The 16,702-nt window shown below is 38.6% G+C and overlaps 3 protein-coding genes across 3 annotated transcripts in view; 2 read left to right on the top strand and 1 right to left on the bottom strand.

Annotated features, from left to right (window-relative positions):
• LOC126559576 (COP9 signalosome complex subunit 9) overlaps positions 1 to 16,702 on the bottom strand; it is a 194,968-nt gene that overhangs the window by 67,466 nt on the left and 110,800 nt on the right. The window lies entirely within an intron of this gene.
• The window catches only part of LOC126558181 (uncharacterized), a 407,024-nt gene that overhangs the window by 311,561 nt on the left and 78,761 nt on the right, over positions 1 to 16,702 (top strand). The gene's annotated exons all lie outside the window — the stretch shown is intronic.
• LOC126557116 (uncharacterized) lies at positions 13,123 to 15,878 on the top strand. Its single transcript, XM_050212780.1, has 4 exons — positions 13,123 to 13,281; positions 13,367 to 13,485; positions 13,558 to 15,572; positions 15,649 to 15,878. The coding sequence occupies exons 1-4, from the start codon at positions 13,123 to 13,125 to the stop codon at positions 15,870 to 15,872; spliced, it is 2,517 nt and encodes an 838-aa protein (XP_050068737.1). The 3' UTR covers positions 15,873 to 15,878.

Below are 16,702 nucleotides of genomic sequence, written 5' to 3'. Positions count from 1 at the left end.
CGATGAACAAAGTCAAGTCTTTATGCCGTCTAAAACAGCTTCTCGAATGTAGCCTTTTCTGTTTTCAGTAGAGACACCGGGCATCGACAACAGGTTTGACGTTCCAAAAAAGGGTTTTAAAATTTGTTCCGGAACCAAGTACCGGCATATGCAGCAGCAGTTTACACCGCGAAACGCTGTGGCAAAAATCTGTTTTCCAGTTTTTGTTTTTGAATCATCGACCGCATTACATGTGCGTCTTTATACGGATCCTGATAAATACTTCCTGTGCAGAAAGAGACGGAAATCGTGCAAAATGGTCCGTGTGACATGCCGGCTGGAATGTAAACTTTCAAGCTTGCGAGTGCATGGCGTGGTATCAGTAATTACTATCACGTAATCTTTTACCCTTCGTGGCCTAAAGTAGTTACACTGCTTTGGTTTGGAGCGAACAGCCGCCATTCCCGGTAGTGTGGTGGGAAAAGATAATTATCGCACCACTTCCTCAACAGAAGATTAATTTGCGAAAACAAAAATCTGGTTTGAAATTAGCTCGATGTTATACATTGTGTCATGCACCTAAATGCATTATCAGCTGTGGTTGATGCTTGTTTTTGACTTACAAAAGTAATTATAAAAAATATTATTGAAAAAAATGTTGCTTGCTGCACTTACGATGGAAGAATTGTTTTTGAAGATTCTGAGTCACACGATTTTATTGGAGTGTATGACATCTAACGCATACCGTTAAACAGCGATTATAGAAAATGTTAATAAGATTCTGGCACTTCTGGACAAAGGAAAGTCTTTTGAGCGGAAGATTGGTCGTCTGGCCATTTTAAGCGACCGAGCAAATCAGCAGCATCCATCTATGCCCGGTGTGATTTATGGTACGAGATACCTCCCAGAAGTTGTCCACCAAGATGACGTCGTGGTGCTCGTCATCTAGTCAAAGCGAGCGTTGCAAAAAATAAATGTGTCTCAGCTTCGCTCAATCGAAAATTTCCGGACCAATAGGAAAACGAGAACAAATGTATTTGTAGCGTTTTATGACCGAAATCACGGAAGAATTGATGAAATAGTCGATCTTTTCACTGAAAAAAGGCAAACAAAAAACATTTTTTCTGGCCCCAAGGACAAAGTCCAGGACTGTTTCTTAATGCATACGTTAGACGTGTAGACCTTGTTATAGTTGAAAACATTTTGATTTACCTAAATTAGGTTCACTTGCCGTCGTGTATAGTGTTATTTGTTTGGTGACGATTAAAGGTGAAAGCGAAAAGATTTTTTTGTGTTAAATACCGAAAGAGAATACATAATTCACACGAACTATATTGTCTTCTTCTTGGCTTAACGACCTCCGAGGTCATGCCGTATGATTGATTACTCAGACTTAAGACCACATAGTTGTATAGTCGGTCCTCATCAATCAAGGGAACACGATCCAGATGGGATTTGCTGGCCGGTCCTGCCGTGTGAAGACTCTCGACTCTATCGCATCTACAATCCAACCAATTTCAACAGTATCGAACATTCGATCTTCTGCAGATGGTAGCTCGGGAGGGTTGTGCGATCGGTCCGGATGGGATTTGATGCAGGAACTCGACATTTGCTCGAACATACGATCGGCAACGTTTAATTCCAATCCGTCAAAACTGGTTCCCGGTCCGGCAAAACAACCGTAGGGCTAACTGTTTCATTTAATCGTACCGCCTAACTGAGACATGTTAACTGCAGTTAAAAGATGTTGAGTCCGGGCGCATGTGATTACACAATCGATCCATTTGAAGACGTAACGATAGCCCAAGAAGAATCGCACGTAGCATTGGTCTCAACGACCTTACCTTGGTCGTGATCGTTAAAGTGTGTGTGTGTCTGTGTATGTGTTGAACTGCCCTGTATGGTCAAAGCTTTGGCTGCTTTCTTTCAGTGAGACTTGATGCGATGCTCTCCTCCATGCGCGTGAAAGGGTTTGATATTTTTGTAGATACTAGTACATGGCATCAGATCGAGTCCGTGAAGTGAAATGCAGACCACTGCTGTCGATCCTTTTTGGCAGTGAGAAACAGCAAGTATGGAGCGCCGTTTTTGCGTCGTCCACATTCTCTTATGCAGTCTTGATATCCTGCATCCGATTCTCGTTTCGATTAACAGTTAGCAATCCATTCATCGTTTTTGACACTCACACCTACCATTAACCATGTGGAACGCTAAAAATTTATTATATTTTTTAATCAAATTAAAACGAACAATCGTCTGGGGTTACACTGTTTTGCAAAAGCATGCCAACGCCAAGCAGCAACATAAAATTGTTCCAATTTAGCACAGCAGATTGTTCAGCAGATGAGGGTCGCGCTAAGCGGATGACGAAACAGAAAGATCACCGCTAATATAGCCCAGCGGCTGTCCCGCAGCCAAATGGGCTGCTGCCACTCATTGCTCCATCTTCTCTGCTCGGATAGTGGGGTTTTCAGGTAGTACGAAGAAAGTGAGAGTGAAAATTCGTAATCGATTTTGGCGGAGCCTTTCGTTTCGGTAATATGGATCATTAAAATTTATGTGAAAGAAAGCACAGCACACTTTCGTACACTGGCGTGCTGCGAGCGTGTGTTGTCAAAGTATAGGAAGAAAAGGTCGTAGACAATGGCGCTTGGAGGAGAAAAGGGAAAGGACTTGAAATGGGATATTCAAGTGCTTTTGTTTGGTGATTTGACAACACACAATCAAACGGATTGACGGTTGACGAAAAGTTATGCAATGTAGGTCAGTATACGGTAATGTTTGGACCAAATATTTCTCCATTTTGATACGATGAGCGTAGTTTAATGACTTTCCAAGGTAACACGGGAAGCAAATACAAGCTAGGTGGAGGAGCACGGGAATTAGTCTGCAAGATTGGAACGAAATAAGCACCGAAATCCTAACAGCTTGTGTGCCTTTGGAGCAAGGAAGCTTAACCGGAAGTTGTGGTCCGTTTCCACGATTCATTTAAAGTGATAGGCAAAGTTTCCGAAAAGGTAAATACGAAAGTAATGCACCCAATCCTATTTCCTGACACTTGTTTTTCTTTTATCACGCTAACCTGCACTGCCAAGGAACTGTTTTCATACATTACTTTGCAGTTTTGCTGCGTCGCCCGATCGATTCAATGCTTATATCAATGACATCTTGCCGGTTTTGCGCATTTCTCCGCGAATGTTAAACTACAGCGCGAACCACGTCTCTTTAGCCGGTTTAGCCAGACCTGTCAGTGCTAGCGAACCATTAGCAGGAATGACCGTAAAATAATATCGTGCAAAAATATGTGTACGGCTAAGTGCAAAAATGGCGTTCCCGGCAATCCGCTTGCACCGACGATCGACTTCCTATCTGAATCCGGATTTCAATTCCGTTTTCTGTAGATGGAACGATAAAAGTGCATTTCTTGCGACAGAACAGGGGAGATTTTTTTTTAGTTTTTTTTTTTGTTGTTGTAATGTTGTCTTCGGTGTAAAGCACAATAATCACACCCATGCTGCCTTACTAACCGGGGGCCTAAAGGCCTGGGAATGCGAGCTATTGAATCGCCAGGTGCATAAAGAGAAACGTTAATTTCACGAGAGTGCATTAGTTTAGATGGATATGTGTGGGTTCATAACACCGGATGAATTACATTTTGCAATTCTCACTCAGTACAGGTGAGCTTACTGACAATCAATAGCAAAAGCATAGCAACACTTCATTACTGATTAATAGCGTATGATGATGACGTTTTTCCAACTAGTAAATCGGGTTAAAATTGAAGCTGAGTGAATTTTAATGCGTACCCCAAAGCAAAATAATGAAATTCATTTGTGAAATTCATTGAGGGAGTTTTGTAAACTTTAAAAACTTTAATGGTAGCAACTAAAAGTCAGCAAAGTACTAAACAAAAAATATAATAATATGATGAGGTTGCTGTATGCGGCATCCCTGCATCTGATTGATGACCAAAGAGTAGTAAACGGAAAATAAAATGGAATTAAAACCAAGAAAACTAAAGTTTTTTCCTTCCCAAATCATCATACGGTTTAGTTATTTCTGAAACTTTGTTATAAATGCCTCCTATCACAGTTGATATGCATATTACGATCCTTTGGTTTTGTGCATATATGCAGCGCTGCATGCATGCATGATTTGTCTTATCGCGCTTTGCAAACTTGTTATCGTGCAATCTATGCATGCTCCGGTAATCTGGTTCACGGGTATAGGAGTAGTAATTTGCATAATTTTCAGTGCAAGTAGGAAGTGTAACAATTTTGATACGCACCGTTTTGCTTGCCGACGTTACAACGCTGGCTGGCCCAAGCAAGCCAAGCGGATGTGTTGCGTTTTGCGCAGGCCCTTCGTATTTTCGTTGTTTTTGTTTAAAGTTGCCCATAGTGGCGGGGAAGTAGGAACTTGTCACATGCATCGTCGATCGGAAAATCGTGATCAACGAGAAACGGTTGCGTCATTAATTATTATTTTATTACGCATGATTGATGACTCGATAAAGTTGATTCATTTTCCGTCCCACCGATTTTGTAGGCATACGAACTGATGAAGGTACGCTGGATGGGAGATAAACTCATGACGCAATGAGTGTACAACGGTGATACGTGTAGGCCACTGTTTCTCAATAATTGCTTTAGTTTTGGGTGACAGCGGTACACAGGGAATTTGGTGCCGCAGCACGTTAGTTAGCTGCGGGGGGAACGATGTTTTAACTTATCCGTTTTTCATCTTTCTATCGTGTGTGGGATATAACCATCGGCGCTGGAGGGTCTAGCAGTCATTTCCTTTTTTTGAACTTCTTTCTTCTTAGTTGTTACTACTATCCAAGTACGGCTAGAGCTACCATTTCCGGATGGAATTACTTTTTATTGATACGTAAATGGAGAACCAATGGTTTGGATGATACTTGAGGTAATCCCGAAGGTTTTCGAAGCAAAAGAAGAAGTACAAAAGATGTGTGAACTGTGTATGTATTTTTCATTCATTGGTTTTCATTGACTACTTTTGCTATGGTGCTACCTGATTTTCTAACTTGTTTACTAAGATTGTACATTTTATTCCTTCTTTTGTCAATTTATTTACTGTTTATTAGCATGAATTGCTTTATGGTCAATCAACCATCGCATTAAGTGTTCTAAGTATGTTATGGACCAATTCTGTAACGACTGAATCGGTATCAAATCCCATCTAAATCCCATCCCGTTCCCTCGAATGTCGTATAAAAAAGAAGTAAGTTGTAATGAATATGACGATGTGAATTTATTATGTTTGTTGGCAAGTTCAATAATGTTCTTTTTTATGCTTTATGCCATTCTCTAACCTTAATTCTTTCTTCCTTTGATTAACTGATTATGTTTCTTTTTATTGATAACTGCTAAACGTTTCATTTTATTTGAATAGTTCTTATAGTTTTCCTGTAACTTTTAAATGTATTTAGTAATTTGGGCTTGCCATCTTTTTATGTTTGTCAATATTACTTCAGTAGCATTCTTGCATATGTGCTTCAAAAAAGTTTTAATATACATACATCAATAAAAACAGTATCGTTTCTTGTACTTACACACATTCTCAGATAAAAGATATAGAAAATATATTTTTTATATATTACACAAGTCGAATTATGGGGAAAAAATGGAGCATTAAGCAGCACGTTGTTAAGGTAACTTTTTTTTTTGTAGAAAAGCCGGTTTATTTCCGCCAGATGTGTACTCCATTTTACCATCCAAATTCTCTGCCCGTTGTGCGGCTTTGTGAGATGATGGAAAACTCTCTCGCTGTGAACCGACTGAGAAACTACTACCGGATAGCCCTCCAGAAAGGTAGATCTTAACCGTTGTTTACACTCTCTACGCACTCGCTCTCTCTCGCGCGCTCCATGAGGCACAGCATCACGACCGATCGGTTCCCGGTGGAAAGAAATGTTAAAAATAAGTGAGGTCCATTATTTCGCGATCATTTCTACCAAAACCCTCGTGGTATTAACACGTTCCACTGTGTAGTACAGTTTCTCATCGTGTGGTGTGGTTAAAGGGTGTTAAAGCAGTTATGGTTTAGGTGCGAGAGGTCTAACTTTATTCGGTGCGAATATCTTTCGGGAAGAAATGCAATTCTCCATTGTTACGTTAGCGTGAACATAACCGGAAAGGAAGAAACTGTCGGGAAATTAAACAGAAAAAACAAACGACACGCAAACAAAGCATAACATAGGTGGACTTTGGTGGACAAAGTCACCAAAGTGTGTATACGGTCCGTGTACTCAGTGTACTGGTCAGTGAGAAGAAAGTTAAACCATTACGCGTGACCAATGCGCATTAATGTTTCGAGCAGAACACTCACTTGCAGTGCAAACAATAAAGTTTTGTTAAATATCTTGGTTATGACTGGTTATTTAAACGTTGTTTCATATTAGAACTGTGTTTACGTTTTGGTGATTTGGTAGTACAGATTTATGTGTTTGACAAACGAATTTTTACCAGTGTTGTCATGCTGTTATATCTCATTCACAGTGACTTCTTGTGTTTGTTAGTAAAACCGACTTTGAAACCGTTTCCGTAAACGAATGGACGTTAAACGTTGTAACAATTGTGGCGTTGTATGCAGCATTCAAATTGTTAAAGTTAAACGTAACAACGCTTGTTTTTCCATCGTGTTGATGAATCGCAACTACACACAACAATACTGACTGTTTGTATTATTATGCGTTGATATAATCAGATGTGTTAGTTAAAGGTAAGCCTGTTATTATTGGTTATTCGATGTAAAACTTTGCCTTTAAAATTAATTGCTACTACACTCTTACCAAAGTATCTACTAAAGGTTAAGGGCGAGGGAATAAATCATTTGTTTGAAGCTGTAACCCCTTAGTAAAATGATCAATTGAACAAAAGGAAGGTAATAAGTATGAAACATCCAAGAGTTGTTACTTTTGAATTCTAAACACAAGCCAATAATCAATAATTCCCTCTTCCAAGTGTCAAATAATAATTGTTAAAGCAGTAATACGGTTAGGCCGATCTTCATGAAATTTAAAAAAAAGTTTAACGCTACATTCTACTTGCATTGTAACTGATGCACGAAACTGATAGTTGCTTCATGAAAAATATTTTATTGTTTACTAAAAGTCTCGGTACGAAAAGTGGTATGGAAACTCCTGTAAGCCACAAAGTTCTGTTATTTTTATTTTTTTTTTATTCATAAGGGACGGCCTGGCCGTATTGCTAAGTTCTGTTATTTGTTGTTATCAAAACTATGAACTTTATACAAAAAATAGTTATTTCTGCATCGATCAGAAAGAGAAAACTTTTCATCATACTCACAGGTTGGATCCAAAACACCCAAAATAAGTTGATGTTAATGAACTCCGAAGTCACAGTAGAAAACGATAATTTAATTAATTATGAACGGATCTGCAGACCTTTAGTTGGTGTTATTATTATTACGTTCCATTTAAGCTTTCGCATATTTTGAATTTGATAATGTGACGATTACGCAAGCACTATCTTGATTACGAGGAAGAAAGAGAGAGAGAGAGAGAGAGAAAGAGAGAGAGAGAGAGAGAGAAAGATGCAAACCGAAACGAGATGGAGAAGAGATCTTTCTCTTTACACCTCTTTAACCATTCATGTTTCACCATGCAACTGAAAAGTAAAAGGTGTGACCTTCCAAAAGAAAGTGAACCTTTTTAATGCTCCTTGCGGCTGCGTAAGGTAAAATATCATGCATATTACAATGTTTTGCTTTTCGTTCGTCAACTATGTAGTTCTGATGGGTCTGATTTGGTATTTATTTAATACTTTAATACACACTTTTTGTTTTAAAATGAAATAAAAAAAGGAAAGAAATGACAAAACGATTGCATAAAAACCCAATACGAATGTTATGCTTGCAAGGAAAAATAATACAATTCAATTCAACACATTTTACAAATGCTAGTGCTTTGTGCAAAACAATTTACGATGTCACATATTATTTATGCAACCGTGCTGCACCCATTAAATGGTTAGCAGACGTTTGCAGCTTACAAAACAAACATAATTATCTTTGCAAGTTTTGTTGTACCTTTACGCCGACTGCATGAAATTGCCTGCCACCCATCTGGTCCGTCATCATCTCGTTGCTTATGGCCGTCGTTACCGCTCGAAGATGGCCTTAGGGCTCGCGGTACGCTGACAGTATAAGTTGCAGCTATATAATGCCTTGTAACTTTTACGTTGCCTCTATCCAAAATCCCACACTTTTCACCTAGAGTGTTTGTTACCAGAAAGTGATTGTTTTATGTTTTTCTCTCAGCCATGATTATGCCAGATTTTCTGGCCACTTTGAGGCTACTTGTTACTTTTAACGTTGGACATTTGATCACGCTCGTCTCTGAACGCTTTAGTTTTTCCCAAACCGGTCACCCCAAGCGGGAGTCGTTTTATTTAGCTTTCATTTAACTGATTCCGAATCCAGCCGGTTTCTCTTCCTGCTTTTCTCCTCAGATACGTTATCTTGCGCAAAGTTACACGCTTGGTGTGTTTAACCTGTGAGAATCATTTAAAAAGTTGCACGGGAGCTACAGACTTCTATGAAGCTATGGCTGGTTTGATAGGTAATGAAGGAGTAACAGTATAAAATCACTTCATTCATTCATTCCACATAACTGTAAGCTATGGTTTTGGCAAACACTTAAAACGAGGAATGTTAGTGTAATGCTTCCATGATGTTCCTTAGTTATTCTTTCACATTACAACCCGGTCAGAGGTCTTGGCCTGCCATTTATGACGTCCTTGACTTAATTTTTCTCGAAACTTATTCGGTTTAATGCTTCGTGTCGGGCGACGGTCCGTACAGGATACGATACCTGGTCCTACTCCTAGTGTGTGTCCAGCGTTGCTATCGTCTCAATCACTTTTTTTAAACTGCACTATGTCTTCACATAAAGCTAACGTAGAACTGTGATCGTTGCATTAGCATTCATAGCTAAACATTCAGTTGAAATTGATTCAACTTCTTTGCTAAGGGGTAAAACTCTTAGTATGGACAATTGTTCAATTGCAGTTAATACGACATTATTGTGTCTGTATATAAAATACATGAAACATAAGACGATGGAGAGTAGCGTAGATCACAGGTTGAGGATCCTTCAGGAATAAAATGTCATCAGTAAAATTAAAAAAAAATAAGTGAAATATTTCAAATTATTTTATTACCATATTCTAAGCAAGTCCCAGAGGACATACAGGGCATACAAGGCATTTCCGAGAACAGAAAACGATATGTTGAAATCGAGTGAACCAAAAAATTAGTCCGTTCTTGGTGTGTAATTTAACGTTTATCGTTCCTTATTCAATTACATACCGACCGATCGCTACCTAACTGATCTCAGGCCTGACAAATACTGTCCATTTCGTATCCTTTTTTCTGCTTTTCACATGGACTTTTAACAGACACTTTCTGCTTTCATCAGTATTACAAAACGACTGCATTTTGTTAAATTCCTCATAGCAAGCATTAATTATCAGGCCATACCGCCCATCTAACGGCTTGCAGGATTTATTTATACTACGTTGGATGGGATCCTCCTACACTGGACTGCCCCCATACTACTGGACCGTGACTTTTCCGGCAATGTGGAATGAATAAACTTAGTAAACCATTATAAGGCTGGCATGACCCTGGAAGCTGTTAGGTCAATAAGAAAAAAAATATTGAACCGAGAAACGAAAGTTCCTGTTTTTTATTCACTGAAGAACGGCGTAAATTTCCATTTATAATAGTAAAATAATTTGTTGATACAAAGTTTAGCATGGTTATACCTAAAAAAAGAACCGTACATTAAGGAGGCCTTATAATACTGTCCAATAGTAGGTTCCAGGTTTCTGCAGAGCAAAGAAGTCATCAATCAATTGATTATTAATTACGAAAAAAAAAACAATAATACACACACGATGAAAATATGACATTTTATTTGAATTTAAAATAAAAAAATGTAAATAGATTAATAATTAGTACGCAAATGCCATCTTTCTCCAGATTTTTAAACGTTTGTTGTACGCGTTTAAAGAGGCCATCTTAAGTTATATCAGCGAATTCTACTAGATGACTTAAATGGACTCTTCGACGCCCTTGGAATAACAATTTTAATTTTGCGATAAGAAATGAGTACGTTTTACGATACGGGTTAATTCTAGCCATCTTTAGCTCATTTTGAGGTAGAAGTTGCTCTACCATAACTTTAACATCCATGTTCTTGGCAAAAAAATTCGTTTTGTGCGTGTATGCCATAATGTTATTGTATTTACTATTAGTGGTTTGTGTACAGTAGATACATTTATAACAAGGATTTTGTGTTTCGGTTTAAAACTTATTTTATTCACATTAATACTGAACATATGAACACAATATACCATGTAACGGTGACACGCGCGAGTCACGTTCGTGCCAGGTGGCGAAATAAAATCAAGTCAATCTGCACGATCGAGAGGAAGTCGACTATATCCGTTAAGGTCAGGGTACATGGAGTTAGTGCCGAGCCCAGGATCAAAAACCTATGAATTGGGTTTTTGTGTCGATATCTACGCACATTACCATAATTCTCATTTACCCCCTTGCATTGAGTGCCGGCAGTATGAAAGCGAAGGCCTGCTTGCTTTCTTCCTTAGGCCTGTAGGAGAATACTTCACTCAAAGCGGAATCGAATCGGGCGTGTTCGGGAGTCCATTTCAGAAAAGCCGAATATCAATTCAAAAACCCATTCCAAGAACAAAATCTCTAGAGGGATTGCTGTTTTTCTTTTTGCCTGTCCTATCACTAAACAGTTTACTACTTCATTTACTTGTTAAATGATTTTTCCATCCGAAGAATGATTTAGGTTTAAGCAAGGAACTGTATGCAAATTGTACTCAGCTAAACAATTACCAAATCAAAATAAACATTTTTTAACTGTATTGTTCGCGTTTGCCTGTTTTCTTTGGTCAAAATGACAAAGTAACAATAGTGGTGCGCTTTTGAAAATACACTCTCGAGAATACAGTGTTGTTGACAAATACGGATATACAATTTTCTGCTAACAATAGTAACCGAATGATGTATTGCTCCGATGTGAATGAGAGTTATTGTTTCGATTGTCACGTGTACAGCGTTGTCAAATTTCAGGCGTACACCCGACTAAAACGCGAGGCCAATAGAATCGAATTGAGGATCAATAAGACGTAGACAAAGTACCCGTTTGCTTTGTACCTGAACCTGTTAGTTGACGGCTACGATCTTGAGGTAGTAGAGGTCTATGCCACCGGAGGACTCCAATGTACTCTGAGCAGGCAGAGAAGAAGAATTTTCATAGTTCTAAAATCACAGCTCTTTAATAAAAAGCATTTGTTGATAAACATCAATTACTAACCAAAGGGAATTAAACAGCGAGTGATAAGCTTATTATCAATCAAAAACCATAAGTAAACAGATAGTAAACAGGCATTTTGAAAATTTCACTTCAAATAAATTATATTAACTAAACACCTCATAAGCCGCTCTCAACATTTTACTCAATGCTTCGGTCACAGATAAAACTTACAATAAGAGCTACCGTGCGTGACAAAAAACTACGTTGCGGTTGCATGACCGTAAGAATCCCCTTTGGGTAGAAATTCATACAATTTGTACAGAGTTGAGATAGCAAATATAAGGGCGGACGATTATTCGATGAGTTGCATTGGTCCATAATAGAACACTTTTATTGACAATTTAATTGGTATATTTTTCAAAGAGTAAAAAAGACTATCTTGTTCAAGTAAAATATATTGAATTTCAAGCTCAATTTCTTCGGCATTGCCAATTTTAATACCTGTACCAGTCAGTGAAGATGAATATACCATTCGTAATATGCAAAGAATACAAGTTACGATTGAAAAAAACTAGCTTTGGGATACCAGGGATTCATATTTCAAACATCAAACCAAACATGCTTTCAATAAACGTTAACAATAGGAATGATCAAAGATAGGTAATAGCAGCTGGGAGATTTTGTGTACAACTTGGATTTTGGATTGATATTCGGCTTTTCTGAAATGAACTCCCGAATACGCCCGATCTCACTTTTGATTCCGCTTTGAGTGAAGTATTCTCCTACAGGCCTAAGGAAGAAAGTAAGCAGGCCTTCGCCTTCATACTGCCGGCGCTCAATGCAAGGGGTTGAATGAGGTTTATGATAGTGTGCGTAGACTTCGGCAAAACTTCGGGGTGTTACTTGGGATTTCAACTAATTACACATTGGACACTGGTCAGTTCCCAGATAGCAGCGAGTTTGCGGATAAGCAGTGGTCTCAGCTGGCTGTAACAAAGGCTCTAAGATTTTTCAGTTTTTAATTTTTTATGTTTATTGTTTGTTTGTTAATATTATTGGATTACGGCCAACTCCCATTGTAATTACTATTTTCGATACTTGTAGTAAGCATATTGCTCATAAGCTGCTCATAAGATTAATATTCCAATTACAAATTTCAATTTGAATATCAACAAATGTGAGATATTCCCTTTGAAAGGGTGGTTGAATGGAATTCACAGAGTAACAAGTAGTGGGAGGAAAACTAAAACTACTTGCGCCGTCCGGTTTGCAACTGTTTTTACGTCCTATATATCAATCTTACACGGCACATCTTATAATACATTGCTTTGTCAAATTTTTGAGTTCATGATCCTTAGCTGATGATACATTGTTCAAAATTGCCATCCTAAATATGTTTTGTTTTGTTTTTTTTTGTGGCAGAATAAACTCCTCAATGTTTCCCTTAACTTTGATATTAATTTCCTACAACACCTTTGTTTTTGTGCCATATATTATGACAATTCATTAAAACCAATTTCGTGATTTCGTGTATTTTGAGACTATTATCCAAATTTGAGACAAAATTAAATGAGTCAATTCGTTGAACATCAATTTCATCAAATAAGGGTAAATTGTTCTATTATTTTATGTATGTTGGCAAATAAAAAACAGTATAATACCAGAATGAAATTGTATGCTTATGACAGTTTTAGCCATTTACCATCTATGGAAAACTCTTATTTTGTAACGACTTTTGTACATCAGTTAGTATTTAATTCATAGGAAATATTTTTGTTTCTTCACAGTTTAGGTTCGTATAAAACAGAATGCTGGTCCCACTAGCATTGCTCGTAACATTCCTCTTGCGGATAGAGATCCACGCGGAGGGTTTCGACAACCATAGACACAATCAAAATGATCTAAATTCACTATTGCAACATCAACCTGAACCATCGATTCTGCCAACGATTGTGCCTGGAGAACAGGTAAATAGTAACTCTTTACTTTATCAAACCTCTTTGACTTTATCAAACCTCGAACCTATAATAACGCAAAATTTTGTTTTTTAAGGTTTTCCCTCATGGAGTTGTCCGTTATCAACATATGATCAATAATTCACCGAGCAGCAATTACTTTGTCTACTACACAGACGCTATTGCTAACCATCAAAATTCTCAGTATGTTCAAGGGTAAGAGGATGCATGAATGTTATTTAAAAAATAAATTACAACAACCCTGCTGTATTTTTTATTTCCTTCTAGGTACAGTATCCAAAACAGTGATGATTCGCCAGAAGGTGTTTCATACAGTCCAAATTCGGTTCCTATCCAACTAGTTACATTAGTTCAACCGGCTGTAGGAAACCAGGAAATTCAAAACTTTACCGAAAATACATTTATGGACGAGTCTGGTATTAAGAAGCTCGTTTCAAGCACACAGAATTTAGTCAGCAATGAAGATGTGGTGGACATTAACAATGCAGAAGAGGGTGTCACAGAACGTGCACAAAATGTTTCGGAAGCACAATCCACAACAGCAGACAGTGTGCCAAGCGAAAGCCAACAGTCGGAAAAGGCTGAAAGCTTTGATCAACCAATCATTGTCGGCGATAGTGATGCAGCGGAATCGAGCGATGTTCAGCGCCGTCAACATAACGACCGACATGTCAAGCAAATCAATGTAGAAATTCTTGGTGAATCGGAAGACCATAACAACGGGCAATATTTGAAAGAAACCACTATTTTAGCAACTAAACCGGCCGAACCATGCGATGACAACAATAAGGCAGAGGGGATCCTCATTACCAAACAGGAAGTTACTACTATCAATCCAGTGACGGTTACAGGCCTTCGTGGTTCAACTGCAGCGCGATTGAGCAACAGATACAAGAGCTCACAAACAACAGCCAATCCAAGTATAATCATTTCAACGACACCGAAAACTACACCAACCGCCGTTACGGGGGCACCTAAACCAGTGTCCTCCAGATATTTGGCTCCTATTCAAGCCGGGTTACGGTTGTCGAATACAGAAAAATCCAAAACAGATGACTGTCAGGATGATGGTGCGAAGGTGAAGGAACAAACTGTCGTAGAGGTGCAAAAAAGTGTGAATATAAAAAACATACTGATAAACCAGGAGACCCCAAATTTACGTCACTTTGGTAGCAGAACCAAAATTATCAAACAACCAGTGTACGTGGAGAAACCTGTTGACCGTATCGTAACGCAGCCGGTGTTTATCGAAAAACCTGTCGAAAGAATAGTAAAGCAGCCGGTTTATGTGGAAAAGCAAGTACAACAGATCGTAAAACAGCCAGTTTACATCGAAAAACCCGTGCCGGTTCCGGTAGATAGAATTGTGGAGAAGCCCGTCTATCACACGCGCTATGTTGACCGACCCGTCCCGGTCGAGCATCAGGTACACGTGCCTGTTGAAAAGATAGTTGAAAAACCGATACCGGTGGAAAAGATAGTGACGCAGAAAGTGAAGGTACCATACCCGGTGGCACATATTATCGATCGGCCGGTAGCCGTGGAAAAAATTGTGGAAAAGCCTGTAACAGTCGAGGTGGCACGCTATATCGATCGTCCTTATCCTGTGGAGAAGATCGTTGATCGTCCGGTTCCAGTAGAAGTGCCGGTAGAGAAAATCGTTGAAAAGGTCGTTGATCGCCCGGTGGAAGTAGAGCGTGTTGTTGAAAAGCACATCCAAGTTCCGGTACCCGTAACGGTGGAAAAAGTTGTGGAAAAATTTGTCGATCGTCCTGTGCCTTATCCAGTGGAGAAAATTATCGATCGGCCGTATCCGGTGGAAAAGATTGTAGAAAAAATAGTAGACCGACCATATCCAGTGCAGGTTCCGGTACAAGTACCAGTGCATTATCCGGTAGAGGTCCCCGTTGGTATTCCAATACCTTACCCGGTAGAGAAATATGTTCCGCTCCCGATTCATGAGCCCAAACCAACACATTCTATTATAAAAACGGTTCACCATGAGCATTTCGACATTGGGAAATTTTTGGCACAAAAGAAAAAACATTTTGTAGACCACTTCTTCCCCAAATCACACCATCCTTCCAAAGTTATAGTAGAATCTCCGGGAAAGTATGCTTTTCCGGCCAATCTACGGTATCCCAAAAATGATTTACACTATGGAGCATCCGCATCGATACCTGTGATTGTTGATGGTAATCATCTGAATGGACACACACATTTTTTGCCTGAAAAACATCATCCCGCCTTAGGAATAGTTTTCAATGGCGATGCTTATGCAGGTATGCGATAAGAAAACACCAGAAGAATGTTCTGGTCCGAGCTTTGAATAATAATTTGATTATCTGATTGTTGCAGGCAATTTCGGTTACATTCACCATGAACCAGTAGTGAAGGATGACTACGTGGGGCCTACACCTTTGCTGGATGACCATTGGGCAGCTAAGAGTGATGTGAAATTTCGACGAAGCCCTAGCTATGGCAAGAGTCTGCGCATCGAATACGGTGGATTTAAGCCTCCATTAGTGCCATCTGTGGAAATAGACGAACACGGTATTCCCCTGTCAAAAGCAAACAACTAAGTTATATTAAAAATAGGTTTTGGTTAGCAAATTAAGGCAGTGGCTTAAATTTTTAAATGTCTAATGTCGTTGTCTATGTTTGTTTAACTTAGATTCGAGCAGTTGTGTGTTTTCTATTTATTATTGTTTAATAAGTCAATAAACGTTGTTGAGTAGTAAAGATACAAATATGTTGGAAATATGTAATGAAGTGTTTTTCGTACAGACCAAATCATGAATACCTGGTTCATCAGATAGAAGGAGGTTGTATCCGAATGTGGTAAGAGAGAAACATAGAGAGACATTAGTCGGTTTAATGATAGGATAGGACTTTTTTTAGCAATCAGAAAAGATTACCTTTTTAAATGAACTGTTGCGAGATACTGTTATTTATTGCTGTACCTTGCTGTTTCTATTCCAAAGTAAAAGTTCCGGCCAGTTAGCCGAAACCCGATATAAGACCCTCTTTATATATGATGTTTCCTTCCATCAGTGGTTATAAGAAGATGAGCGAAATATTTCTTCGAAAACCATTCGCTACATGAAATATTCCTTTTATTTAAAATGAAATAATAAAAAATTAAACATATCCTTAATGGTTTAGCGGATCCTAGAAAGTTTTTTTTTATATTATTCCTTTGGTAGACGCGATAGCGGTGCCGATCTTTTCACTGCAGGACCGGGGAATAATTCTAGACCAACAAGTCTACTAAGCCATTTAATGTGCGCCGTGATCTTAGAAGGTTTTTTAAGCCAAGGATAGAATAGAAGAATTTACTGCTCGGACTCTGATGTATGAAAATGATGAACTGATGACCAACTCAAGAAACTGACGAAAGTGTAGGACTTTT

The sequence above is a fragment of the Anopheles maculipalpis genome, chromosome 2RL (genome assembly GCF_943734695.1).
Source record: "Anopheles maculipalpis chromosome 2RL, idAnoMacuDA_375_x, whole genome shotgun sequence".
Taxonomy (NCBI): domain Eukaryota; kingdom Metazoa; phylum Arthropoda; class Insecta; order Diptera; family Culicidae; genus Anopheles; species Anopheles maculipalpis.
This window is presented reverse-complemented; position numbering and strand designations above follow the sequence as displayed.